Source organism: Cavia porcellus, unplaced genomic scaffold (genome assembly GCF_034190915.1).
Source record: "Cavia porcellus strain 051 isolate PalLab524CR breed Dunkin Hartley unplaced genomic scaffold, mCavPor4.1 scaffold_7, whole genome shotgun sequence".
Taxonomy (NCBI): Eukaryota; Metazoa; Chordata; class Mammalia; order Rodentia; family Caviidae; genus Cavia; species Cavia porcellus.
Window position 1 is genome coordinate 27,612,643 of NW_026947490.1, and position 27,021 is coordinate 27,639,663.

The 27,021-nt window shown below is 52.9% G+C and overlaps 3 protein-coding genes across 4 annotated transcripts; 1 reads left to right on the forward strand and 2 right to left on the reverse strand.

Moving 5' to 3' along the window:
* The first annotated feature begins 23 nt into the window (after nucleotides 1-23).
* Ruvbl2 (RuvB like AAA ATPase 2) lies at nucleotides 24-21,471 on the forward strand. Of its 2 annotated transcripts, none has more exons than XM_023563198.1 (15): nucleotides 24-347; nucleotides 3,923-3,977; nucleotides 5,466-5,521; nucleotides 6,121-6,262; nucleotides 12,381-12,510; nucleotides 12,673-12,739; nucleotides 15,323-15,429; nucleotides 15,525-15,618; nucleotides 15,841-15,964; nucleotides 16,336-16,430; nucleotides 16,506-16,624; nucleotides 20,254-20,373; nucleotides 20,610-20,739; nucleotides 21,170-21,284; nucleotides 21,366-21,471. In XM_023563198.1, exons 1-15 carry the CDS (start codon nucleotides 336-338, stop codon nucleotides 21,386-21,388), a joined length of 1,389 nt encoding a protein of 462 aa, XP_023418966.1. In that variant the 5' UTR covers nucleotides 24-335; the 3' UTR covers nucleotides 21,389-21,471. The 2 variants fall into 2 exon arrangements, with proteins under 2 accessions (XP_023418966.1, XP_003465572.1); XM_003465524.5 differs by having other exon boundaries at nucleotides 28-347; nucleotides 21,363-21,471.
* Nucleotides 21,472-21,513: 42 nt separating this feature from the next.
* On the reverse strand, nucleotides 21,514-22,407 carry Lhb (luteinizing hormone subunit beta). The gene is made up of 3 exons (NM_001172830.2): nucleotides 22,386-22,407; nucleotides 21,980-22,147; nucleotides 21,514-21,797 (listed from the first exon to the last, which is right to left on the reverse strand). Exons 1-3 carry the CDS (start codon nucleotides 22,398-22,400, stop codon nucleotides 21,555-21,557), a joined length of 426 nt encoding a protein of 141 aa, NP_001166301.1. The 5' UTR covers nucleotides 22,401-22,407; the 3' UTR covers nucleotides 21,514-21,554.
* A 630-nt stretch (nucleotides 22,408-23,037) lies between these two features.
* On the reverse strand, nucleotides 23,038-26,536 carry Saxo3 (stabilizer of axonemal microtubules 3). Its single transcript, XM_013147929.2, has 5 exons — nucleotides 25,482-26,536; nucleotides 25,092-25,292; nucleotides 24,839-24,994; nucleotides 24,096-24,223; nucleotides 23,038-23,384 (listed from the first exon to the last, which is right to left on the reverse strand). The coding sequence occupies exons 1-5, from the start codon at nucleotides 25,635-25,637 to the stop codon at nucleotides 23,045-23,047; spliced, it is 981 nt and encodes a 326-aa protein (XP_013003383.1). The 5' UTR covers nucleotides 25,638-26,536; the 3' UTR covers nucleotides 23,038-23,044.
* Nucleotides 26,537-27,021: the final 485 nt, after the last annotated feature.

Sequence of the window (27,021 nt, forward strand, 5' to 3'; positions counted from 1 at the left end):
TAAAAAGGAAAGGGAGCGTGGAAGACGTGTGGTTGCTAAAAGAAGTGTTAGGAGTTTTGCAATCTGCCTCAACAGGGGTGGGGGCTGAGTAAAAGGAGGAGGAGCCAGGAGACACTGGGAAAGGACGCCAGAGTTCCGGACACCCATCTTTCTGACCGCTGCGCCGCATGGGTGGGGTCTAAAAGCGCCGCCACGCCCCAACGGGGAGGTATATGTAAATATGTTTATGAGGAACCATCGAGACATTTGGATGACCTGCTAGGCTAGAGGGTCCAAGCGCTTCGCTTGCTATCGCGTTTCCGTTTCCGCTAAGGCATTGCCGGTTGGTGAGCATCATGGCAACCGTGGTAAGTGTTGGCGCGTGGATGAGGAGTGAATCTGCACTCACGAATCAGAGGAGGTGGAGGTTAAAGGCCTGGATCCCTGGGTGTCGGGAGGAGGCGGGGCCCGGACTCCTGGGTCTCAGGGAGAAGGGCTGGCCTGAACCCCTGGGTCTCAAGGAAGAGGCAGTAGGGGCCTGGGTGTCCTGGTTCCGAGAGAATGAAGTAAAACAAGATGGGTCCTGGATTCTCAGGTTTGAGCCCCATCGTGATGTAAACTCCAGTTGCAAATCGGCGCCGTCAGCCGCTCATCGTGCAGACTTTTATTTACCCCAGTCTGATGAGGGTTGTAGCATCCTGGGCTCCAGTCTACTTAAGAACCTTGGGGTGTTCGTGGTGCAAATGCTCCTGAGTTCCAAGGGACCAGAGCAAATGCGATCGTACCCTCTATGCTTCAGAACAAGAAGTTCCTTGGTGAACTTTTAGCAGAATGAGCCATGAGAACTAAAACTGTCAATGGGAGGGGGAAAGGTTGGAGCAGAGGTTGGACTCTTGTCATGGCTCTCTTCTGGCAGTTTTCCTGTGTTTAAGCACCTTATGCAGGTCACCTTTACTGGTGAATGCTCAGTAAGTCACTGCTTGACTGTTTCAGTGAGTGAGTGTGAGACCCAAGACTATGAGACAAGATACACTGGGCCAGGCACCTGCTCGGGGAAGCGTGAGGTCCCCATGGTTACCGCACTCTTGAGGGAGGAGGGGCTGGGGAGAGAGTTTGAGCTGTTGCTGTTACCATGGCAACGAGGAGAAAGTAGGGAGGTAGGAGAGACACAGGGCAATGACCATAGGTCCTACTAAGGACATTTGGATATATAACAGTATTGAGGTCATTTTTTTTCTTTTTTTGAGACAGGGTCTCGATGTACAGTTCAGGCTGGCCTTGAGCTCATTTTGTAGCCCAGGCTGCTCTTGAACTTGTAATAATCCTCCTGCCTCAGGCTCTCAAGTGCTGGGATTCCAGGCATGTGCCACCATGAGCAGCTGGAGAACTGAGGTTTTTGGTATTGTGTTTGTAATACTGGAAACCAGTTGACCACTGAGCTACAGCCCTAGCCCAGTGCTGAGTCTTAAAATAGCCTTGGTTTTCACTGGCCACTGAGCAGCATGGTGTAAAAGAGAGTTACAGTGAAAGGAAAAGACCTTGTAGGAGGCAGTTTCTGCCCAGTGGGTCTGTTTATGTCAGGAGAGTAAACTTTGGGATTCCAGAGTCCCCATAGAGAGAGATTCCACCCCCATAGAGGGAGAGTGTGCATGTGTGTTTGTGTGTATGTGCATACAGGTGTTCCCAGTCTCTGAAAAGGGGAGTGTAGCTCATGCTTCTGGGCCCCCTCCCTCCCGCCTATGAGGAGAGAGGAGTGGAGAGGTCACACAACAGGGGGGCAGACTGTGGCCATATGGAAGCCAGGAGTCTCACTTCATGGCTCCTGAAAGTGGACACTTCCTCTAGTTGAGGCCTCATGCCCTATCTTTTTTTTTTTTTTTTTTTTTTGTCTTTTTCCTTTTTATCGGTACCGGGGATGGAACTCACGACTGCCTGCTTTCAAGGCAGGCGCTTATGCCGCTGAGCTAAGCCCCCAGCCCCCTCATGCCCTATCTAACAGAGGATGAGGAAAAAGCTGAGGGAAGCAAAGAGAGTTGGGACAGGTGCCTGGTGAGCTGGGGCAGTATGCTGGCTTCTTAGGTTTCCTTTTGTTTGTTAGAAATCACCAGCTGTGATAGTGCACACCTGTAATCCCAGCACTTGGGAGGCTGGGTCAGGAAGATTACTGTGAGATCAAGGCCAGCCTGAACTACATAGTGAGTCCCTGTCTCAACCACAAAAAAAAAAAAAAAGTTGAAAAAAACAAATTATGGGAAGTCATGAGTATCTGAGAAAAATGTGAGGGACATCAAAGGACCCACTTTCTAGGTTTAGTTTTGTTTTGCTTGAGATAAAGTCATGCTGACTTGAACTTGCTATGTTTCTGCCCCAGCCTCCTGAATAGCAGAGATTATAAGCATTTATTGAGGTGTAGGGCTTGTACCACAGTTTACTAGTTTACAGCTGGGGTATTCATTGAGACTTGTGCAGTCATCACCATAATCAATATTTATTGATTGTCTTTTTGAGATAAGATTTTGCTATGCAGTTCAGACTGGCTTTGAACTCACTTTGTAGCCCAAGCTGGCCTTGAACTCACCAAGATCCTCCTGCCTTAGCCTCCTGAGTACTGGGATTACAGGTGTGTGCCTCCATGCCCAGCCACCATAATTAATTTTAGAATATTGTCATTGCCCCCAACAAGAAACCTCAAACTCCTTGTCTGGCGTCCTCTAATCTTTTCATACTTCCCATCCCCAGCCTTAGGTAGCCACTATCAACTTTTTATCTCTGGATTGGCCTGTTCTGGGCTCTTCATGGAAATGGAATCATAAATACGTGGTTCTCTGTGTGGGGCCTCATTCATTTGGCATGATGTTTTCAGAGTTCATGTCGTAGCTGATGCTGGAACCTCCTCCCTGTTTACTGCTGAATACTATGCCATTGTATGGCTAGAATACATTTCATTCATTCCTCAGGCTTTGGGGTTGTGCCCACCTTTTGGGTGTTAGGAACAGGACTGCTCTTAACATTTGTTTGTTGGGGTTTTTTTTGTTTTTTTGAGACGGGGTCTCACTATGCATTTCAGGCTGGCCTTGAGCTCACTTTGTAGCCCCCCTGTCTCGAACTTGCAACAATCCTCCCACCTCAGCCTCCCGAGTGCTGGGATTACAGGCGTGAGCCACCACGCCTTGCTGTTTGTTGGGTTTTGAGACAAGCTCTTGTTATGTAGTTCAGATTGGCCTCAAGCACACTTTAAATTCGAGGCCATCAGGGGCTGGGGATTTAGCTCAGCGGCAAAAACGCCTGCCTTGCAAGCAGGCAGTCCTGAGTTCGATCCCTGGTACCGATGAAAAAGGAAAAAGACCAAAAACAAACAAACAAATAAATTCGAGGCCATCTTCCTGCCTCAGCCTTCTGAATGCTGGGATTTCAGGTGTGCGTCAGCATGCCCAGCTAGTATATCATTTATTCTAACCTCAAACACTGAGGCCCAAAATAAGAGACGAATGGGCTGCGCTCTCTGTGCGCTTCAGGTATCGGAGCCCGGGACACTGATTGGAGGGTCAGTGGTCAGAAAGGGCCTCCCTGCGCTACTGATGCCTGATCTCAGGGGGCTTGGACTGCGCATGTGCAAGGCGGCCACCACAAACAGCGTTGCAGGGTAGTTATGTGTGGGTGTAGAGTTCATGGTCCTTGGGGACGACGAGGACATGGTCACTCACCGGGGAATTCCTGGGCTCTAAGCCCTGGGGATAGAGAGACAACTGTGACTGGACTGTCCTTGTCTTCCTGAGACAGTGTCCTAAGGGCTGATCACCAAGCCGTTGGTGATAGCTGAGTGCCGGGACTGGGGTTCAGTCTGTTGTCTACCAGTGGAGGAAAGAAGTTGCTGCTGGCAGGTGGGAAGGAGGGACAGAGGATACCACAAGGGTCCTTCTTACCCCTCTTCCTACACCCCCAGGCCGCCACAACCAAAGTCCCAGAGATCCGTGATGTCACCAGGATTGAGCGCATCGGTGAGTGAGCAGCTCTCCTGAGCAAGGAAGGAGATGGCAGGATCCCGAGTTCTGGCTGGCTCTGGGGTGTGGGTCCAGGCAGTCACATGTGGGTGCCTGTGGTGACCTGCACGCTCGCCATACTATCCTGCGCTTCCTGCAGGGATCCGGATTGTGTCCCCAGCACGGGCCAGGCAGAGCAGACTCTGCAGGTGACCTCAGATGCCTGGGTCTTCGTACCGTGGAGCCCTCGTGTTGTCCACAGCAGGCAGAGTGTTTCAGCTGGCCCCAGTTTCAACTGAGGTAGCTGAGTCTCTGAGGGGGCCAGGTCACCTGGGAAACTGAGGCACGGTGGAGAGACAAGACTGTGGGCAGGGGTGTGACCACAGCACCCCCAGGAAGGGCTAGAGAACGGCTTCCGGGAGCTCCGTGCTGGGTTCTCTGAGCACGGCTACTTCCGAGCTGTGTGACCAGAGCTTCCAGCCTGCAGTGCCACAGTTTCCTCATCCTCACGGGGAGCCCTGTAGTTCCCCTCCTTGGTGAACATAATGTCCAGAAACTGAAATGAGTACAGCGTCTGCCAGGCCTGCTTGCGCTGCTCTGCCTGGTAAAGCCTGGCCCTGCAGGGAGCTGAGGACACCAGGGGACCAGTCAGCCCTGGTCACTGCCCTTGGTGCCTTCAGCCTAGCACAGGGGTGGTAGAACTCTTGAGATGCTGGGAGATAAATCTTTTCTCTGTTGAAACTCACTCAGCTCTGCTGTCACAGTGTAAAAACAGCCCTTCTTGCCCTGGCTCCCGGAAGGCTTTAGTTACACAAGCAGGAAACTGGTCCATAAGTTGTGGTTTTCCGTGTCCTAGTGAAAAGCACTGGAATCCGCCTACCTTTCACTGACTGTAGGGGCTGGAGCATGGACCCCAACCTCTCTGAGCACTTTGTAAATAAGGCTTTAAGGCTGAGCTTTGTGGCACATACACAGCCCTCAGGAGACTGAGGTAGGAGGATCTCCAGAAGTTCAAGGCCAGCCTGAATTATACAGTAAGACCCTGTCTCAAAAAAAATTGACTCAAGGGCTGCTGTCACTGAAGTATTCTGAGGTGACAGTAACTGGGCTACTTCTTCTCAGGAAGCTCATCATTAATACTCCGATTGGTTCTAGAGATGATGATGTAGCTAATGAGTTGGCAGTAATGGTAGCCCAGTACAAACTGTCCCCTGGGAAGGTGGTGATTTGGGCCCCAAGTGACTGAGAAAGGAGCTATAGTTCTTTGTTCTTATTATTTACTTGTTTGCTTGTCTTTTTGAGACGGTCTTGCTGTGCAGTTCTGGCTGGCTTTGAGCTCACTTTGCAGCCCAGGCTGGTGTTGAACTTGCCAAGATCTTCCTGCCTCAGCCTCCTGAGTACTGAGATTACAGGTGTGGGCCACCACGTCCAGCTAACAGCCCTCACCCCCACCTCATGCTGTGTGAGGAGTGGAAAGCTGAGTCTCTTGTTCTTTCGAGTACATAGGTGCCCACTCCCACATCCGGGGACTCGGGCTGGATGATGCCTTGGAACCTCGCCAGGTAAGAAAGGGGCTGGGATGGGAATGGGGGCTGCTCCGTGAGAGCTGGAGACTGGGGTCCCGGGCCTGGGGGGCTGTGGGCCACACTCTGACTTCTCTGACCTTTTGATGCCTAGTTAAAAAAATCGAGCCACATGTAGAGGCAGTTTTTCTGTTTCCTTTTTTCCTGTACTGGGGCTTGAACCCAAGGTACATTACCGGATCTCCTTCGAAATTCTTTTTACATTTTAGACAGGGACTTGCCAATTCCCCCTGGCTGACTTCAAACTTGCAACCGACCCATTTCAGCCCTCTCAGAGTACTGGGATTACAGGCTTCATTCAGTGCCACACATAAAGTATTTTATTGGTTCTGAAAAACTGGGATGAAGCTAAACATAGTGGCAATTAGCTGTAATCCGTCCACTTGGGAGGCTGAGGCAGGAGGAGGATAGTGAGTAGACTAGCTGGGGTTACACAGTGACTTCAGAGCCAGTCTAAATTACATAATACCCTGTCTCAAAGGAGTCACACAAGTAGCTAGAGAAGCCCTAGGCAGCAGTGCTGCTGTTGCCTCCCTGGCCTGGCAGAAAGTCACTGACTTCATGCCTTTTCCTTCCAGGCTTCGCAGGGAATGGTGGGTCAGCTGGCGGCCCGCCGAGCAGCTGGCGTGATACTAGAGATGATCCGAGAGGGGAAGATTGCTGGACGGGCAGTCCTCATTGCAGGCCAGCCGGGCACCGGGAAGACCGCCATCGCCATGGGTGAGAGGCCTCGTGGGGCCAGTGGTCCCTTCCGTCTAAGTCAGGGTCAGGTTTGCCTTGGTTAGTATACAGCCCAAAAAGACAGTAGCAGAAACACTCAGTGTTCCTTGTCATCTAAAAGAATGTAGGTATTTGCCATTGAGAAGTTAGCAGTTCCATGAAGCCCTCTGTTTTCCTGCCTCAACTTATATTTACTTACATGTCGAGATTACATGTTCCAAGTTGGCTGCCTAAGCTCCAGCCTTCCTACTTATCTTCCAGGCAACAGGAAGAAAGCAGAATTGCAGTGAAGTTGTACCTCATAGAGTTAGCTCCCTTGAAATAACATTCTTGGAAATGCCACAATTTTTTGCTTTTATCTTGTTGACCAGAAATTGATCAGATATTCTCACTCTGCTGCAGAAGGCATTGTAACATTGAAATATTTTGTTTTATCTCATTTTTAATTATTTTAATTTGGCTTATTGCTACTGTGATGTCGATGTCCGCTCCCGGCCGGCAGGAAGGACACACGACAAAGTCTGGCAGTGGACAACCTTTTCTTTTTATTTTTCTTCTCCGTACAGCCTGCCCTGGGATCGCTCCCAGCTGAAGCCTCCTCTGGTCCGCTCCCCGCGGCTCCTTTTGTGCTTCAGTCTGCCCCAAAGCCTCTACCGGTCCGCTCTCCGCGGCTCCTTTTGGGCTTTTACTTCTGGGCTTCTACCTGGCTTCTTCTTCCGCCCAGGGGTGGCACCGGTATATATACGGGTACAGTGTCCAATCATGTTAAAGTAAGCAAGGCAAGCTGATTGGCTAACATCATCAGTTGCCAGGCAGACTATATTGTTGAGCGGGTTGTTTACGCGGTAAGCAGGAAACTAACATATTCGATGGGAGGGGTAATCTACCTCAGGCTTTGCTCTTTACCACAGGCCGCACGTCCGCCGCGCAAGGCGAGCTATCACAGACGCGGCTCCCAACATCTCCCCCTATTTTATTTTTTATGAATGTGCGCATCGTAGCCCTTCCTGGACTGGGTGCAGAGGCTTATGCCCTATGTGTAGGCCCACCGTAGGTCCTTGGCTTAGACCCTGGTTGGCCATGCCATGGTCTGCCAAGGCCCTGAGGCCCTCGTCCTTTTTCTAGGGCCAGGCACAAACTGGACGGAACCTGGATGCACACAAGCTTGCACTCATTTCCTCTCCGTAAAGAAATCCCCTCGGAGAGAAATTTAGACCTGGGCAGCATCTAACAGTCCAGCGGCTTACGTGCAGGATGGGGTAGGGCCTGGCTTAGGTCGAGTCGTGCTGGGGAGGCACGCTCTTACCCGTCATTGACTCACCTACCCTGCTGTGTATTGTCACCTTATGGAGGAGAATGAGGGATGCCCGCCATATCTAGACTCGGTCGTGGGCCAATTGAGCAAGCCATGCATATGCCTGAGGATCTTCTTGTCCATTTCGGGCTACCGCTATTTCTATTCATCTTATTGGTTGGTCTGTGATGGATCTCCAGTAGGGCAGGTCTGATCTTCAGTCGAGGGCTTTGTTGCCCGTGTCAGTCTCTCCGGTACCCACAGTGGTTCTCGTCCCGGTTCCTGTGGGAAAACACAAACTGCGCCTCGGTTCCAGCTGACCACTGGATCCGGGCCCATCCATTGTCCTGTCAGGACATCTTTCCACTTCACCCACCCTTTATGGTTGGGGGAAGGGTTGCAGTGCTCCACAGCTGGGGAGCGATTATCATTATTTAAATTTAAAAAATTGTGTGTGAATAGTGCCATGGATAATCGTGCCTTTGGGGCCAGGCCTTGGCCTACTCCCCCTTTTTGTTTTTGTAAAATTTCTTTGAGGCTTCTATGAGCCCTCTCAATGATTCCTTGACCTTGGGGATTGTATGGGATACCATGTTTTAATTGAACCTCCATCATTTTGTAGAACTCATTGAAGGCTTTGCCTATATAGGCTGGTCCATTATCAGTTTTTAATATTTTTGGTTTGCCCCATGCGGCCCAAGCCGCCAGGCAATGATTGATCACATTAGACACTTTTTCACCTGTTTCTGCTGTTGCAAATATGACGTGAGAACAGGTGTCTGTGGAAACATGAACATATTTAAGAGTCCCAAACTCCTGTATATGTGTGATGTCCATCTGCCAAACATCACCAGGGATCAAACCTCGAGGGTTTACTCCCATCGGTATGGCAGGTTTGTATGTGGCACAGGAGTCACATAGTCGCACGATATCTCGTGCATCTGCTCTAGAAACATGGAAATGGTTTGCTAGTGTCCTGGCATTAACATGAAATTTATCATGGAAGGCACGGGCTCGCTCGATTGGTGTTAGTAAGGTAAAAATCCATAACGGGCGAGTGGCAGTGTCAGCAGCCGCATTCCCCTGTGCCATAGGCCCTGGCAGGGATGTATGTGCTCTTATGTGGGTGGTGAAGACCTTATGGTGTCTGTTCTGAAGCAATGTCTGGATAGACAGGAACAGTCCAGCCACTGTGGAAGTGGATCTAATTAAACTGGCAGTCTCAAGCACTTGCATAGCATTGACCACATATCTAGAATCGGAGACAATGTTAATGGCTTCTGAGAACCGTTCAAGAATCATTTTAACGATCTGCAGTTCTACCACCTGAGGCTGATCTGGTTTAAATTGTATGGTAACCGGGGGCTTGCCTAGGATCACATAGGCGCCTATCCCCGTCTTGGAGCCATCTGTGTATATTGTAGTTGCTGGGACTAATGGCTCAGAGGCAGTAACCTTTGGAAAAATTATAGGGTGCTGAGTGACAAATGACAAGATAGGGTCTTTAGGGTATTGATTGTTTATATCCCCATGGAAAACACATCTCAGAATGGCCCAGGTATCTATGCAGGCAGCCAGGGTCTTGATCTGGCTGGCGGTATAGGGTACTCGGATGGCTTGTGGTCCTGAGCCAAAATGTTGGACAGCTCTATCATGCGCTTCAAGGGCCAATGAAGCGACTGCCTCCGGGTAATGCTCTATGACTTTTGCAGGTGAGACCTTAGGGTGTATCCACAGTAATGGTCCTTTCTGCCAAATCACCGCTGTGGGCTGTAGACTAGTCTGTAGCAAACAGACATCAAAGGGTCGCCCTGGTTCAATTCTGTGTAAGGTAGCCCCACCTAAGGCTTTTTCCACTCTCTGTAAGGCAGCTCTTGCCTCAGGAGTGAGCCTCCTGTGGGAGGCTATATCTGGGTCTCCCTTCAGAAGGTCGAACAGGGGTTTGAGATCTGAATTTGGTATATGTAAATATGGCCTAATCCAATTAATGTCTCCCAATAGCTTTTGCATGTCATTTAGGGTCCTAACGCCATCCGTCCTAATGGTGATCTTCTGTATAAGTCTGGAGGCGACACTGAGGTCCACACCTGCTGACCCAGGGGTGGCCCTTGTTGAAGGCTGCCACCCTGAGCTGTCCTGTCTCTGGGGCGGGGGCCCGCCTGTGAAGGGGGCCCCCTCTGGCCGTTTTTTGGCTCTCTAGCATCTTGTCCACAAATACGGTTGCCCTGAGCATCAAAGACCGACCCACACTCCTCAGCTTTGTGTGATCCCTTTTTGCATCGCCCACAAACATATGGTTCTTCATTCCTAGGGCGAGGCCTAGCATCTGCATTGTTTGGGCAATGACGTTTAATGTGTCCTGGCTCCCCGCAGGCAAAACACCCTTTAGCCTTACATTCCCCTTCTAACCCGCGAGGTCCCCTCTGCTGTACAGCCGCGGCCAGGAGAGCAGCCACTCCCGAGTTGGAGAGCGGCCCCCCTATCTCTCTGCATATCCTAATCCAGGCGTTGAGGTCCTTGTTCTTATGAGGAGCTATCGCTGCCTTGCACTCCTTTGTACATTGCTCAAAAATCAGCTGTCTTACCAGCGGTTGAGCCACTCCCGGATCAGGAAATATCTTATCGGCAGCATCTTGCATTCGGGCCACAAAGTCAACAAATGGCTCTGTGGTACCCTGAATTATTTTTGAAAGACACAAGGAGGCAGTTCCGGCACCACTTACCTGTTTCCAGGCGCGGAGCCCTATGGCATTGATTTGTTCATAGACAGCGCCGGGGAACTGGGTCTGGTCATCAGCGTGCCGACCTTCTCCCATAAGCATTTCTTTGTTCCACCCCCGGTTTCCCCGATTGGCGTTTCTCTCAGCCTGCTCTGCAGAGAACTCTGCGTACCAGGCTCGCCAATCCAGGTAACTGCCCGAGGGCAGACACGCCTTTGCCAGCTGAATCCAGTCCGCGGGGGTGAGGGGCCCAGAAGACAGGTTCTCCAGCATGGCAATGGTGTAAGGCGCAGTCGGCCCAAAGGTTGTAACTGCATTTTTAAGTTCTCTAATCTGCTTTATCTCAAAAGGCTCCCATACATTGCGTCCCTGGCCCATAGCTACTTGTACAGGAAATATCCCGTAGGGGCCACTATCTATCCCAGGTGGATGTACCTCATGAGACAAGCGTCCCCCCTGCCAAAGCCGCCTGTAAAAATACCGACCCGCCGGCGGCGGAGCATAAGACAGCAGCCGTGATTGGGCGGAAAATGGGGGCCCGTGCATCACTTCCTGTTCTGGCAAAAGGGGAGAGAGCTCCCAGGCGGCCGCCTCGTGGCGAGGAATCGCCTCCAGAAACGGCCCCCAAGGTAAAGAACCCTGTGACTCCTTATCGAGCGACTTAGGCTCCTGACAGCTGGTCTCTTTGGCCTCCTTGCCATTCAACTTTCCCTCGTCCTCGGAGTCAGACGACTCCGAGGCTAGAGCCCCGTCCTCCTCCTTAGCATCCTTGTTCCCCTTAACGGACCCCTCTCGGGAGCTCCCTGACTGGGCCTGCTCAGATACCCTGCGTACTTTTGTAAGCTCTTGAGAGCTTTCTCCACAACCACCCTCGCTCTTAGTGTTGCTACCTAACATGTTTCCCATCTTTTAATATGTTACTCACCGCGTGAGGCCCAAGGAATCCGCCACTTACTCGTGAGCCTGAGGGGAGTCTAAAAGCCCTGTAGGTGCGCGCCACCCAGAGCCCAGGCTTATCCCCAACTCACCTGTCTCGCAGCTCTGTACTGGAGCGTTGTCCACTTCCACGTCTCGGGGGTGATCAGTCCCCGGGCGGGCCTCCAAATGTCGATGTCCGCTCCCGGCCGGCAGGAAGGACACACGACAAAGTCTGGCAGTGGACAACCTTTTCTTTTTATTTTTCTTCTCCGTACAGCCTGCCCTGGGATCGCTCCCAGCTGAAGCCTCCTCTGGTCCGCTCCCCGCGGCTCCTTTTGTGCTTCAGTCTGCCCCAAAGCCTCTACCGGTCCGCTCTCCGCGGCTCCTTTTGGGCTTTTACTTCTGGGCTTCTACCTGGCTTCTTCTTCCGCCCAGGGGTGGCACCGGTATATATACGGGTACAGTGTCCAATCATGTTAAAGTAAGCAAGGCAAGCTGATTGGCTAACATCATCAGTTGCCAGGCAGACTATATTGTTGAGCGGGTTGTTTACGCAGTAAGCAGGAAACTAACATATTCGATGGGAGGGGTAATCTACCTCAGGCTTTGCTCTTTACCACAGGCCGCACGTCCGCCGCGCAAGGCGAGCTATCACAGACGCGGCTCCCAACACTGTGATAAAAGGAGTGTTCTAACACCAGTGAAGAAGAGAAAAATGTGCAGTCTCTCTTGCAACCCCCTAGTGATCTAGGATCTTTGGACCACAACTATTTTTCATCTTCTGTGTTGAACTCCTCTCCAGCCTTCAAAACCCTACTCACACTTCACTGCCTCTAATGCTTTCTCTGCCTAACTTCTGTCCTGCTCACTCCCACCTCTCAGGATGCAGGATCAGGCAGCAAGGAGCAAAGGAACAGCCAGGTCCTTTGTGTCCTCGTCCTGCTGTCTGGGGAACACATGATAGGCACTCCCATTCGGGGATGTGGCTACAGACATGGTCCCTTGTCAGGTGACACCTGTCTAAGGGAAGCAGCTAGGGACAGAGTGGCTCCTACCCTTCTGGGGGAATGGGAAGTATGGCAGCGGTGACTATGAGGACCAGAGGATCCCTGCGCTCCCCTCCTTGGAGGATACATTGGGCTGTGGTGCCAGGAGCCACTGACAGCCCCCCTGCCCTTGTTCCCAGGCATGGCGCAGGCCCTGGGCCCTGACACACCATTCACGGCCATCGCTGGCAGCGAGATCTTTTCCCTGGAGATGAGCAAGACTGAGGCGCTGACACAGGCCTTCCGCCGCTCCATCGGTGTCCGCATCAAGTGAGTGGCTCCCAGGCCTGGGAGTGGGGGTGGCTGTCCTGGGGCCCCAGCACATGCCGGTGGCCTCTGGCCCATCCTGCAGTCCCCGTCCCGGCTGCTGTCCACTGCCTGATTCCTGACAGCCCGGGCGGCAGACTGAACCTCACACCTCTCTCCGGCTAGAGAGGAGACAGAGATCATTGAAGGGGAGGTGGTGGAGATCCAGATCGACCGGCCAGCGACAGGGACGGTGAGTACACTGCTCCTAGACCCCAGGGCAAAGCGAGGCTCCTCCTTGGGCTGCACTGAGGTCCAAAGCCTGGTGGCAGACCTGAGCCAAGCCACTTGCACACCTGCCGTGGGCTTGGGTCAGTGGCAGTGCTTTATCCCTGCTTGGGGACACTGGGACAGCTTAAGCTAAGGGGGCGGTGCTGTGAGTGGTGGGCTGCAGGCTCCCAGTGGTTCATCCTGTTGGATTAGGCGTCAAGCCCTACCATGTGGGGTCCAGATGGCCCAGTGCCCGAGGGCGCCTCCCCCTCAGCCCTCTTGCATGTGGGGAACGCTAGGGTTTTATGTTTCATGCCTTTTTTTTGGGCTGTTTTGTTTGTTCTGGGGTCTCGCTGTGCTGTCCAGGCTGGCCTTAATCTTACTGTGTAGCCCAAGCTGGCCTTGAACTCTCAGGATCCTCTGCCCTCAGCTTCCCACATGTGGGGAGCACACATGTGCGCCACCGTGCCAGGCTTTAGCAGGGTTGCTGCTTCACCTTTCCGTGTCACAGTTTTTCTGTAACTCTTTTTTTAAACATTTTTTTTTTTTTTGTCTTTTTCCTTTTTATCGGTACCAGGGATCAAACTCACGACTGCCTGCTTGCAAGGCAGGTGCTTATGCCGCTGAGCTAAATCCCCGGCCCCTAACTCTTTTTTTCTTGAGTACAATTCCATATTTTGTTGTACAGCCATCATCTCTATCCGGTTCTAAAATGTTTTCATTGCCCCAAAAGGAAGGGTACCCCCTTAACAGTCTCTTTGATTCTTCCACCCTCTTCCCCCATTGCCCACTTCCGGTCCCAGCCCTGGGCATTGGGTAGCAGCAGATGCATGCACAGTGTGCTTTTTTGTGTCTGCTTCCATCCCATGGCATCACATTTTTTTTTTTTTTTCGTCTTTTTGCATCACAGTTTTGAAGTTCATCTTTTATAGTTCTCTATATATTAAGTTTCAGGTGCTCCTAGGAAGCTTAGAAAAAGAAAGCTCAATGGTGCCTGCTTGTCGTACCCACACTCAGGGAGGCTGAGGCAGGAGGAAGGCAAGTTCAAATCCAGCCCAGGACAATTTAGCTGATTCAAAAAATAAGCAAGGGCTGGGGATGTAGCTCAGTGCAAAAGCCCTGTGTGGGTTTAGTCTCCACTACACACACACACACACACACACACACACACACACACACGAGAGAAAGAGAGAGAGAGAGAGAAAACTTAAAACATGTTTAGCCCACTTACCTAAGCCCTGGTCACCTTCCATTTCTCTGTCTTGGGTCTCATTTGCTCCTTTTCCACCTTCCCTTCCATTCTTTTTTTTTTTTTTTTATCAGTACTGGGGATCATACTCACGACCGCCTGCTTGCAAGGCAGGTGCTTATGCCACTGAGCTAAATCCCCAGGCCCTTCCCTTCCATCTCTTGGGGCCCTGACCATTTGCAAAAGATCTATCTCCTCTCTCTGTTCCAATGATCTATTCTGGTATTTTACTCTTTACTTACATATTGGACTTCTTGAATAAGAGAAGCAGTGTAATATTTAAGTTTGTTTGACTTATTTCACTTAATTCTATTGTCCCGAGGTACATCCATTTTCCTGTAAATCTCAAATTTATCCTTCTTTATGGCAGAGTAGTAGTCTATTTGTGTGTAAATAACACATTTTCTTTTCTTTTTTTTTTTTTGTCTTTTTGAGACCGGGTCTCATTATGTAGTTCAGGCTGGCCTTGAGCTCACTTTTGTAGCCCAGGCTGGTCTCGAACTCACAACGATCCTCCTGCCTCAGCCTCCCAAGTGCTGGGATTACAGGCATGAACCACCATGCCTGGCTAATACCACATTTTCTCATCCAGTCATCTATTGATGGACAAATAGACTGCTTCCAAGATTAACTACATTTGCTTCTTACTTTTTTTGGTACCAGGACTCAAACTCAGGGCCTTGTACTTGCCAGGCAGGTGTTGTGCTTACTGGCTTCTCGTTTCTAATGGAAATAGATTTTTTGTTTTGTGGTGTTTTTTGTTTTTGAGACAGAGTCTCACTTTGGAGCCCAGGCTGGCTGGCCTTCAAATTGCAGTGACCCTCCCACCTCAGCTTCCTGAGTGCTGGGATTATAGGCCTGCACTCGGCTGAAATAGACTTGAAATGTGAAACTACCTTGCCTTGCATGGTTTCACTTTTATTTTTGCTTTTTGCTATTTTATAGCCTGAATGCTAAGTTTGTAGCATGCTAGGCTAGCGTCCTACCACTGAGCTATATTCCCGCCTTTTTGTGTCACTCTGAGACAGGGTGTCTCTATGTTGCCAGGGCTGGACTCAAATTTGGAATTGTCTTGCCTCAGCCTCCTCCTGAGTGGCTGGAGTTGCAGGCATGTGCCACCTCACCAGGCTCCTTAGGCCTGGCTTTTGGCATGTGTGTGTGCATGTGTGTGCATGTTCACTGTACATATGTTCCTCTTACCAATAGTCACCTGCCTGTGCCTTGCTTGTTGTGAAGCTGTGAGATCAAAGGTTGGGCCAGGGACATCTGGGCCACATTGGTGCCTACTGAACCCCTCCCTGGCTGTCATCCTCTCAGGGCTCCAAGGTGGGCAAGCTGACCCTCAAGACTACAGAAATGGAGACCATTTATGACCTGGGCACCAAGATGATCGAGTCACTGACCAAGGACAAGGTCCAGGCTGGGTGAGGCTTTGGGGCCCTCAAGGGGACATGGACCCCGAGCTGGGACATGGGACCCGAGCTGTCCCCTTTCTCACTCTTTCCCTGCCCTGCCACAGGGATGTGATTACCATTGACAAGGCCACAGGCAAGATCTCCAAGCTGGGCCGCTCCTTCACACGCGCCCGAGACTATGACGCCATGGGCTCCCAGGTGCGTGGGGGCTCTGCTGCCCCTCATCACCAGGTGCCGGGATATGTTTCTGTCTCCTCTTGTCATCTTGACACAGTGTCTTCCCTGGGATCCCCAGCCTGACACTGGCACTCTGCAGCCCCATGTGCAGAACCCCGTGCCTGTCAGAGGTGTTGAGGGACCTTGGCCTGGGCCAGATGGCTCCCAGCTGCAGCCCTCACGCCTGCCCTACTTGCCCCACAGACCAAGTTTGTGCAGTGCCCGGATGGGGAGCTGCAGAAGCGCAAGGAGGTGGTACACACTGTGTCCCTGCACGAGATTGACGTCATCAATTCCCGCACCCAGGGCTTCCTGGCGCTTTTCTCAGGTCAGGCCACCTGCTCCTGGTGGCTTCTGGGGATGCCTGGTCCCTGTGTGTCCTGGCACAGCCTGTCTTCTCCTTACCCCGCCCCCACCCCCATGAGGTGCTGTCTGTTCCCCATCTGTTTTTGGTTTGACCCAGCCATCGCTGGTAAAGTCCCTCTGCTGGTTGTGTGTTGGGGCAGGTTGCTCTGTCACCCCGTTCCTCTTCTCTGGGTCCATTTCAGCCACCCCAGCCTTCCTCCCGCTTTGCTACCACAATCTCAAACCCTCACTGCTCTGTCCCGATCTCCTGCCACTGTCCTCCACCAATCCGGGCCTGGCCCTCTCTGGATTCTCCTCTCCAGATTCCCCCCATATCGCCTCTGTCTCCTGCAGGTGACACAGGGGAGATCAAGTCAGAGGTCCGGGAGCAGATCAACGCCAAGGTGGCAGAGTGGCGCGAGGAGGGCAAGGCGGAGATCATTCCGGGGGTGAGCAGCCCGAGTGCAGGGGCAGCCAGGGAGGGGAGGGGCAGGGGGAGCTGACCTACACCCCTCGGCCCCCAGGTGCTTTTCATCGATGAAGTCCACATGCTAGACATCGAAAGCTTCTCCTTCCTCAACCGAGCCCTAGAGAGTGACATGGCACCTGTGCTCATCATGGCCACCAACCGGGGCATCACGAGGTGAGCGACCTCAGCAGCCTCTGGGCTGGAGTGTGGCCACAGGGTAAACTGGGGTGCCTCACTGAAGCACTGGCTAGGTGGGGCTCCCTACTGCAGATTCTCAGACAGGAAAGTTGTGCTTTTCTGGCTTCCTTGGTTTCTTTTTTGTTTTCTTTTTCGTTTCTTTTTTGAGGCAAGGTCTAGCTATGTGGTTCAGGCTGGACTTGAACTCATTATGTAGCCCCAGGCTGACCTGAAACTCATGGTGATCCTTCTGCCTCAGCCTCCTGAATGCTAGGATTCCAGGCAAGTGCCACCACACCCGACTGTTTTTTGTTTTGTTGTTGTGTTGTGCTGGAATTGAACTCAGGTCTCCCATATACTGGGCTGCTGTTCTATTGCTGAGCTACACTCCAGCCCAGGAAAGAGGTATTCTTTTTTTTTTTTGTCTTTTTGAGACAGGGTCTCTCTATGCAGTTCAGGCTGGCCTTGAGCTCACTTTGTAGCGTAGGCTGGTCTCAAACTCAAAATGATCCTCCTGCCTCAGCCTCCCGTGTGCTGAGATTACAGGCATGAGCCACCATGCTCAGCTGAAAGAGGTATTGTTTTCCCCTCAGCAAGACAGCCAGAAGCATGGGTCAAGCAGACAACTTTGCCTGATAGGAAACCTGCTGGTCCTGGGGTGTTGATGGCTACAGTTTCCAGAGTATGTGGGAAGCACCCCAGGTTGCTGCAGTAAACCCAAAAGGTGCTGGGTGATGTTTATTTTAATTTGGAGACGATAACAATGACACTTGGTAGATACTACATAAACCACTGTAATTATTCAAGTAGCCAGGACCCAAGCACTCACTTAATTTGAACTGTTAGTATTATTTTTGGTCAAAAAATGTAATGGAGGTTAGGTGTGGTAGTGCAAGCCTATAATCCCATCACTCAAGAGGCTGAGGCAGGAGCATTGCCACTGGTTTGAGGTCAGCCTGAGCTGTACAGTGAGAGTCTATTTCAGAAAACCAAATGTAAATAATAATAATAATAATAATAAATTAGCAAGCAAGCAATAGATTAAATTCCTGAGATCCAAAGGATGATGCCTAGAACCTTCTGTCACCACATCCCTGCGCCCATGCCCCATGGTGCTGACTCCCCTGCCTGCCCATCCATGGTTTAGCTACAGGAAGCAGAAAGGAAGTGGAAGGCAGGCAGCCCTGCTGGGCTGGGATTGGACAGGGAAGGACTCTTCACACCTTCCTCAGTGACACAGGAGGCGCTGCAGTGTGGCTCTGTGGTCAGACACATGCTTAGCTTGCACAAGGCCCTGGTTTTATTCCCTGCTCACACAAAAAAAGTTCAGAGGGTAAAGAACATCTTGGTCCCATTTTCCAGGGCCTGGCGAGTGTGGTGGCACATACCATGGTGGTCCCAGCTACTCAGGAACCCAAGGAGGAGGATCACGAATCCAGGGCCAACCTGGGAAAATAGGAAGACTCAGCCTCAGCACATTATGAGACTGGGATGTGGCTCTGGGTGTAGCATTTGCCTAGCATGTGAGAGGCATGAGTGCAATCCCAGCATGGCCAAAACCAAAACATAACATGGTAGGCCCCAAAGAGACATTACATCGCGCTTATGGGACCTGCAGATCAGCACCTGGGAACTCCACAGGGTTATCTGTGGGAGACAGCCAGTTGTTAGATTCTGTTTGTTTGTTTGTTTGTTTGTTTGTTTGTTTTGTACCAGAGATGGAACTCAGCCTCGCTGCTTGCCAGGCATGCACTTGTGCCACTGAGCTATGTTGTTGACCCTTTTGTCTTTGATGCAGGGTCTCACTATGCAGTTCAGGCTGGTGTTAAGCTCAACTTTGTAGCCTAGGCTGGTCTCAAACTCCCAATGATCTTCCTGCCACCGCCTGCCCTGCTGAGTACTGAGATTACGGGTGGTGTGCCCCCACACCCGGCTATTTAATTTAGTTTTTCAAGAGAGGGTCTCACAGTATAGTCCAGGCTAGCCTCCGAGTCACTGTGTAGCCTAGGCTAGCCTCAAACTCACAGCGATTCTCCTGCCTCTGCCTCCCAGTGCTGGGGTCACAGGCTAGATTCTATACTTACAGATCTGCTGCTTGCTCAGATGTGTTCACAGTCTCCAAATCACTGCTGCTGTCCACCCCACTCGGGTGGGCAGAGCAGCAAGTGTTCAAGTCGCCTTAAGTCACTAGGACCTAAGCACTCACTCAATTCAAACTCTTTTTTTTTTTTTTTTTTTTTTTTTAACTCACCACTATACTAACAAGGATCAATTCAAACTCTTAGTATTATTTTTTGTTTAAAAATGCATAGAAGGGGCTGGGGATTTAGCTCAGTGGCATAAGCGCCTGCCTTGCAAGCAGGCAGTCGTGAGTTCGATCCCTGGTACCGATGAAAAGGAAAAAGACTAAATAAATAAATAAAAATAAAAATAAAAATGCATAGAGGCTGTGCATGGTAGTGCATGTTGCTCCCTCAAGGTGGATGAGGTGACTTGCAGCCCCCACACTATAAGCAAGTGTCATTTTTCTGATCTCTTTAGCCCCACATGAATTGCTTTTTTGCACAGCAAAATGCCAGTTAGTGTCCCTGAGCTAGGGAGGCAGTGGTGGCCCAACAAGTCTTCCTGTGCAGATCTTGGCTTTTTGTTTTTCGTTTTGTTTTGTTTTGTTTGTTTCTGTCTCTTTGAGACAAGGTCTCACTGTGCATTGAGGCTGGCCTTGAACTCATTGTGTAGCTTAAGCTGACCTTGAACTTACAGTGGTTCACACCAGCTGCCATGATTACAGGTGTGTACCACCATTCCTGGCTGGGGTTTTGTTTTGTTTTTTTGTACCAGGAATCAAACTCAGTGACCTTGAGCTTTCCAAGCAGATATTGCACTACTGTGCTATATGCCTGGCCCTCTGGCTGTTACATTTTTGTGTTTTTTGTTTGTTTTGTTTTTTGAGGCAGGGTCTCCCTCTGTAGTCCAAGCTGGCCTTGAGCTCCCTATGTACCCCCAGGCTGGACTTGAACCAGGAGTAACCCTCTTGCTTCAGCCTCTTGAGTGCTATGCCGTGTTTTATTTTAAGACAGGGTCTTGCTAAGTCATAGGTTGCCCAGGCTGGGCTAGAGTTTGAATCTTACTGCCTCAGCCTCCCTTCTTGCTGACTGGCTGATGAAAGTGTAACCAGAGGCTGTTGGGAATGCAGCTTCCCTGGCAGCAGTGGCTCTCTGGTTGCTAACTGAGTGTTGTTTCCAGTGAAGGTGAGGGTTGTTTCCAGCCACTACGACCGTGGAAGGATTGCCCGTGTCTCCTGTTGCCAGTTTCCAGCCAGGCCTGGGGCTTGCTCAAGCACATCAGGGCCCAGGACAGCCGGTCCCCCTGCCCTGCCGCGCTCTGTGCAGATGGGAGGGGACCTTGATCCAGTAATCCTGGACATAGATCTCTGACTCCAAGAACACCCCACTGGGCAGGAGGTGGGGGGAATGACACAGCTATGAGGTGACGTGAGCTGCAGCCGAAGGTCAAGCGTATTTAGCTTTTTGCGTAGGCCTTGGTGGAGCGTGGGTGGCACTTTCCAGGTGAGCACCAAGAGCCCTTGCTTTGGTACCACCTGACAGCCTGCCCCACTTCTCCCCCAGGATCCGGGGCACCAGCTACCAGAGCCCACACGGCATCCCTATCGACCTACTGGACCGGCTGCTCATCGTCTCCACCTCGCCCTACAGTGAGAAGGATACCAAGCAGATTCTGCGCATCCGGTGCGCATGCGCATTGTGCCCGAACCCGGGTCTGCGGCTGTGTGTGTAGGGAGGGGGAGGCGGCTGAGCTGGGAGAGCCATTGCGAAGCTCCAGTGACTGACAGCAGGGAAAGGGCCTGGGGTGGGGACCAAGAAACCCGGATTTTAAGTGTAGCCACAGCATCTGTGGCTAGGGGATACACGGGAGGGAGAGGCCAGGCCCCTGTGCTGCAGCTGGAGCCCTGGTCCCACCACAGTTGTGAGGAGGAGGACGTGGAGATGAGCGAGGATGCTTACACCGTGCTCACCCGCATCGGGCTGGAGACGTCCCTGCGCTACGCCATCCAGCTCATCACAGCAGCCAGCCTTGTGTGCCGGAAACGCAAGGTCAGCGCCCAGTGCAGTTACTAAGGCCTAGACGGTATTTTCTTATTTGAATGTTAGAGTTTTTGAGACAGGGTCTCACTATGTAGTCAGGCTGGCCTTGATCTCACTTTGTAACTCGGGCTGGTTTCAAACTTGCAGCGATCCTCCTGCCTCCGCCTCCCAAGTGCTGGGATTGTGTTTGTTTCTGTATCTCCTGGTCTGGCTCATACTAGGTGCTCTGTATGTTGACTACAGTAAATCATAAGTCTATCTCCCAGATGAAAAAGCTGAGGCCAAGGCTGGGCCCACAGCTGAGAGGTGTGGTAGTGGGGTCTGAGCCTAGTTGGTCTGGCCTGGGGTCCTATCTCGCTTGTCAGCTTTGCCGTGGGGGTGTGGTGGGGCGGGAGCAGGGTCACGGGGCAGGCCCCTCTGAGGCCTCTTTCTCCTACAGGGCACAGAGGTACAGGTAGATGACATCAAGCGGGTCTATTCGCTCTTCCTGGACGAGTCCCGGTCCACACAGTACATGAAGGAGTACCAGGATGCATTCCTCTTCAATGAGCTCAGTGAGTGTGCCTGCCCCAGCTCCTCTGCTGTTGCCACCCTCTGGGCTGCACTGACCAAACTGTCCCTTCTTCCCACAGAAGGTGAAACCATGGACACCTCTTGAGCCTGAAGTCACCACTACCCCACCCTGTTTTCTACCCAAGTTCAAACACTGTGAATTTGTAGAAAATGCTTTTCAGCTGGAAACCACAGTGTGTGTTGTGTAAGCTACAGAAAGACCAGAGTGCATGCGGGTTGGGAAGCCTTTATTGGGAAGGCTTCACGGGTCCTTACAGAAAGAAGAAGCCCGGGAGGTGGGGGAGCTCACAGGCCGAGGGCTGGCCCCGGAGACCCCCGCAGTCAGAGTTGCTGAGGCGACAGGTCCCACAGTGGCAGCTGAGTGCCACGGGGAAGGAGACCACAGGGTCCACACCAGGTGGGCAGCCAGGGAGCCGGATGGAGGCGAACCGCAGCTCGTCATAGGTGCATACCAACTGGGGCACGGGCCGCCGGGCTGTCGTCAGCACCCGCATCTGGGAACCAAGACAGGGCTGGTGGGCATCAACTGGAACCAGGGCCTCACCTGAGTGTACCCTGCTCCCAGGTTCAGGCTCTGGGTGTCCTGGAACCGTGCACACCTTCCCTCCCACTACCGGGTACTGCCTGTGGGTCCCCGCCCCTGTCAGGTCAGCATCTGCCCACCTGGGCCACTCACCATGCTGGGGCAGTAGCCAGCACAGATGCTGGTGGTGAAGGTGACACAGATGGGGCAGGCCTCCTTCTCTGCAGCCAGGGTGGCGTTGATAGGCCTACAGTAGGGCCGCAGCGGTCCCCTGGAGGCCCATACCCCACTTGTGCTCAGCAGCAGTCCCAGCAGCAGTCCCTGAGCAAGGCCAGACCCTCAGGTGCTGTGACCTGGCAACCCAGTCAGAGCCCCAGCCCAACACTTTGGGGCTAACCCCAGGGACCCCAGCACCATCATGTGTTGCTGCACCACTTCCCACCTGTGGGAAGCCTGCTGACTGTCACACCCGCTAGGAGGAGGCCACTTCTACCTGTGACACCATTCTGTCCCTACAGTGTGGCCTGGAAGAGGGGAGCTCCCCAGGGCCGCCTCTTACCTGGAGCATCTCCATTCTTGATGCTGCCCTTACTTTTCTCCCTGGCTTTATACCCGTAAGTTGTGGGGGTGGCAAGGCCACTTGGTGGTGTTAGCAAGCTGGGGTAACCTGGACACTAATCCCCCCGGGGGCGGGACGCGACAAGGTCACCGAGACAGCAGTGGCTTCACAGCCACCATGCTGAAGGTGACCGGAGGTAGAGCCTAGGTCCTGTTGGAGCCCCCGGAAGTGGGAAGCAGAAAGCCCTGACCCAGTAAGGGACCAAGAGGCCACCTCTGGGTTGCTACTCTGTCCCAGGAAGGTGCTGGGGCCACTTGTGGACTCTGGAAGCCATCCATTGCCTGCCAGTCCTGCCTTTCCGGAGGGGTGTGGCTTCCGTCTAAGGTCCAGCCAGTCCTAGAGGCCTCCCAAGTGCTGTGCTACGGCAGGGGCCCATGAGATTCAGACAGAACATCCCCACCCCACCATCACTTCCAATTCTTGCGGGGAGATTAGGATTCAAAGAGCCAGTCCAGGAGTAGGCAGGGCCTGAGTTTAATAGGTGCGTAGAGTCCCGCCCCTGGCAGGGTGTGTCTTCTGATGGGCCGCTGCTTTGATGGACATGTCCGGTTCCTCCCGAGACAGTGGGCTTGGCCTGGCCTAGGCCCTACCTTGCCCACTCAGACCAGCTCGGGCTTGAGGCTGCCATAGCTGCAAGACTCTGTCTTGTAGGCTTTGGGCACGCTGAAGATGCCCGGCAGGGGCTTCCAGTGGAGGCCGCCCCAGGGCGCCTCCAGCGGGCAGAACCAGTCCATCCGGCGTAGAGGGTGCAGTGGAGCCCTGTAGGACTCCTGAACCAGAGACAGGGACCCGCGGTGCGGCACGGCCGGCGTCACCAGGAGCGCGCGGGGCAGCCAGAGCTGCTTGGGCCGCTGCAGGCTGGGTGCCCTGCCCCGAAGCGCCCCCTTGAAGTTCCAGTAGGTCAATACGTCCTGGCGGGGGTAGCCAGAGAGCTCCTGCCTGCAGAAGAGCGTTCCGGAGATCAGACCTCTGTGCCAGAGGAACAGACCCCAACTCCTACTTTTGAGGTGAATGAACACTAGTAGGACTGGGGGACCCCTTAGAAAATGAGATGAGGAGGTGCGGAGTCAATTCCTGGGTCCAGGAACCGGTCGCATCCCTGGGAAGGAGGCTCTGTCCTGGGAGTGTGTCCCCGTCTCTCCCACCCCTGTCTGAGCTAGCTCTTCTCTGCAAGCTGCCCAGGCCCAACACTGGACAGCTCGTTGGCCCAGCACTTCCTCAAGACACACAGACCCTGGGTTCAGTCCCCAGCGCCAGGATTGTGGGGGGTGTCCTAGGGTGGGTTTTTTTTGCTGGGAATTGAACCCAGAGCCTCTTGTATGCTAGGCGAACACTACTACTGAACTACATCCCCAGCTTTTTATTATTTTTTTTAAAATCTGACATAGTGTCTTCTTAAGTCACTGGATTGCCCAGGCTGGGCTCAAACCTGGAATCTTTCTGCCTCGGCCTCTTACGTAGCTGGGATTACAGGGGTTTACTATCATCCCTAACTTGGATGCTAAAAAGAGATAGGAACTGGGTCGGAACTTTGGTTCTTGCTGTATTCTGGAGTCAACGGTTGAAACCATCAGAAAAGGACTGGGCTCCCACTGGCTTAGGTAGGGCTGGGTGGGAGGGCTATTAGGGGCAATCGAGGATGCGGCTTACTTGGGGTAGAAGCCAAAGTCTCGGGCTGAAGTGGTCAGATAGATCTGGTGGCGGTCCAGGACACCTTGGTCAGATATCGTGAAATGCTGGCCAGCCAGCTCAGGGTTCTTTGTCCAGGGGACTAGAGCCTGAGGGAGATGGAAGGAGGAGGGGTGGGAAAGGAAGGGGTCACACCTGGTTCCAAGTCCTGGGGCCCAGACTGCACATCTTCCACTACGGCAGCCCTGCTGGACCAGGCTCTTCCACTCTGCCCCTAGAATCCTTCCCAAGCAGTTCCACAGCAGGCTACTTTAGTTTCTTCCCTAAAGCCCACACCAATCTAAACACTCAAATCAAAGCCCACAGCCACCGAATTACACACAGATCTTCCCATTCCACCTCCAGTACACTTTGGTTCTGGCACTGGGAACCAGTGCATCTTGGGTGGCAAATCTACGTCAAGTTTTCAAGTAAACCCAGTGCCACCTCCCACCCCTACGCTGCCTGGGAATATTCTAGTTCCACCCCCAGTCCTACCTGACTAGTTCAAGCCCTCTTCAAACCCATTTCAGAGCCAGAATTTCAAATTTCCAGTCACCTCCCTCTTCTAGCTGAGGCTAGAGAAGTCCAAGGCCGTCCCAAACCTCCACATCTGGATCTCTCTCAGGCCCTACCCACATCCCAGGATCTCCTAGATTAGTCCCTAACCTTAGTGCCCTCCCACTCTTCCTGGACACTCCATTCTCTGGCTCCTCTTCTCTGACCTGGGCCGGGCCTCCAGGGTGCTTGTCAGCAAGTGGCAGGGGCTGGGCCCCAATGTAGATGGTGGTGTCCTGGTCCAAGGTAGGCCAGCCCTTGTACTGTGCCTTCATCTCACTGCTCTGGGGTTTTGTGCTCAGGGGGAGTCGCCAGTGTCTGAGCTGCAGAAAGGCAACCCAGTGACCCAACGTGAGGCAGGGGACTCAGGTGCAGTGCCCAGCCCCATCTCCCCTGCGATGGGGAATCCTGGGACCCTACCTTTGCCTCTAAAGCTTTGATCCCCACTGTCTGCGTGGGGTCTGCAGGCTCTGGGGCCCTGGGCTGTGCGTAGGGCCCACCATGGGTCTTGGGCAACTGGGCCAAGCCAGTAGTCGTCTCCCATCTGCTGATGACCTCATCAAAATCCCAGATGTGCAAAGCCTGCCTGGCGGCAGGGGGTAGGGGCTCCAAGACTGTGGACTGAGGCGAAGATGCCACATATCACCTAAAAAGAACCTTAATCCTAACCCTTACCCTTCTCTTTCCATCTGCTAGAGTCCAGGGCCCCTCTTCCCTCAGACCCATGATCCCAGGACACTTCTGCAGACAAACCCCGTTCTCTTTTTTTCTCGGCACCCACGGCCCCTCCCTCAGCTTTGGTCTCCTCACCAGTACAGTGGGCGGGGGAAAGGACATAGGTGGGATAATGTGATGAGCAGTGCCACTGCTGGTGAGATGCCAGTTGGGCCAGGATCCAGGCACATCCCTTCCTGACATGGGTGACCCTGGGGGACTAGAGCACAGAGCTAGATTGGGACAGGCCATGCTCCCACCGCTGACTGGTTGCCAAGCAGGAGCTCGTTTGTTGTAGTTGCTGTTGCCCTGGTGACAGAACCCGCCCAACCTGATCGCCCAGCCAATGAAGAGCCGACATGCATCTGGATGGACCAAGGGAGAAAGAGTCCTAGGGAACTTTGCGAGGACAGGACTGCAGAGATATAGGGGAGGGCTGGAGACTGAGAGGAAAGCAGAAAGGGAAAAGAGGCAAGAGAAATGTAAGAGAAAGTTTCAGAGAGCAGAGTGAAGATAACAAGTGTGGGAGGGGGTAGGGAGATGGTAAGGAGAAAGACACAGACAGACTCACAGGGGGACCAGGACTGAGCCCCCGCTCAACACATGGGAATCCTTGAGAAACACCCTTTCCTACATCTCCTGGCTGCCTCCCCCTCTGCCAGGCCTGCCCACCTCAGGGTAACGATTTCCAGACATCCCGGAGCTCCCCCTCCCCCTGCGGGCCACTGGAGCCGGCTGGCCGGCCGTGTTCTGCCTGCCTTTGATTCGGCTGAAGACTTCCACCTGGGCATGGGAGGAGGGCGCGTCGCGGAGGGAACACACAGACTTGCTTAGCGGGAAGAGGGGCACTCGCTGCTCACCCAGAGACAGACACAAAGTCGGAGAGAGACACAGGACCCACAGAAAGGAGATGCAGAAATGGAGGAAGCAGACCCTGCCCTTCCAAGGGGCCCGGATTCCTGTGCAGTGGCAGGAGAAGGGCTGTCTAGAGCCTTAGCTCAAAGCTGGACCTAAGAGAATGTGTGTGTGAGTGGGTGCGGGTGCACAAGCCTGTAATCCCAGCACTCCGGAAGGCCGAAGCAGGAGGATTGCAAATTTGAGCTTGGTCTGGAGTGATTTAGGGAGACTTTGTCTCAAGGTAAAATTTAAAAGGCGCGCGGGGGGGGGGGGGGCTAATGATGTAGATCACCCAAAGTTCAAACAATAGAACCGGTGGCGCGCGGGGGTGGGGGGTGTACGTGTGTGTTGGCAAGAGGTGGGGGGGGCAGTGGAGGGTGTGGGGACTTCCCTTGTCACCTTTCAGCCTTTGGGTCAAGACTTCTGCACTTCAGTCCTCATTGTTACAGCCTCCTCCCCATCCAGCCTTAAGGGAAACTGAGGTCACCTTCTATAGCCTGGCTCAGGAACCCTGTGACTCCCCTAGACCATTCAGCCTTCTGGGGCCCTTGCTGGATTTTTGTGGTGCTACTCAAAGCCTATCAGCACCCAGTGATCCCTGATTCCAGCCAGGGCCCACAGCAGTTGGTTAGCACCTCACATCTTACTCAAGTCAGACAAACTTAAGGTTGGTTTCCTCCCAATATGGTGTAAAGGTTTTGACAGGGAAGGGAGGGTGTAGAAACCCGACTGAACTCTC

Excerpts from the sequence above, each read along its gene's own strand:
- Ruvbl2 (XM_003465524.5), top strand. Across the intron at positions 16,625-20,253 it reads ACCAACCGGGGCATCACGAG|GATCCGGGGCACCAGCTACC; the intron begins GTGAGCGACCTC and ends CTTCTCCCCCAG. Across the intron at positions 20,374-20,609 it reads AAGCAGATTCTGCGCATCCG|TTGTGAGGAGGAGGACGTGG; the intron begins GTGCGCATGCGC and ends GTCCCACCACAG.
- Saxo3 (XM_013147929.2), bottom strand. The coding sequence starts at position 25,637 with ATGGCCTGTCCCAATCTAGCTCTGTGCTCTAGTCCCCCAGGGTCACCC. Across the intron at positions 24,995-25,091 it reads TCAAAGCTTTAGAGGCAAAG|CTCAGACACTGGCGACTCCC; the intron begins GTAGGGTCCCAG and ends GCCTTTCTGCAG. Across the intron at positions 23,385-24,095 it reads GACTTTGGCTTCTACCCCAA|GCAGGAGCTCTCTGGCTACC; the intron begins GTAAGCCGCATC and ends GCTCTTCTGCAG.
- Lhb (NM_001172830.2), bottom strand. Across the intron at positions 21,798-21,979 it reads CTGGCTACTGCCCCAGCATG|ATGCGGGTGCTGACGACAGC; the intron begins GTGAGTGGCCCA and ends CTTGGTTCCCAG.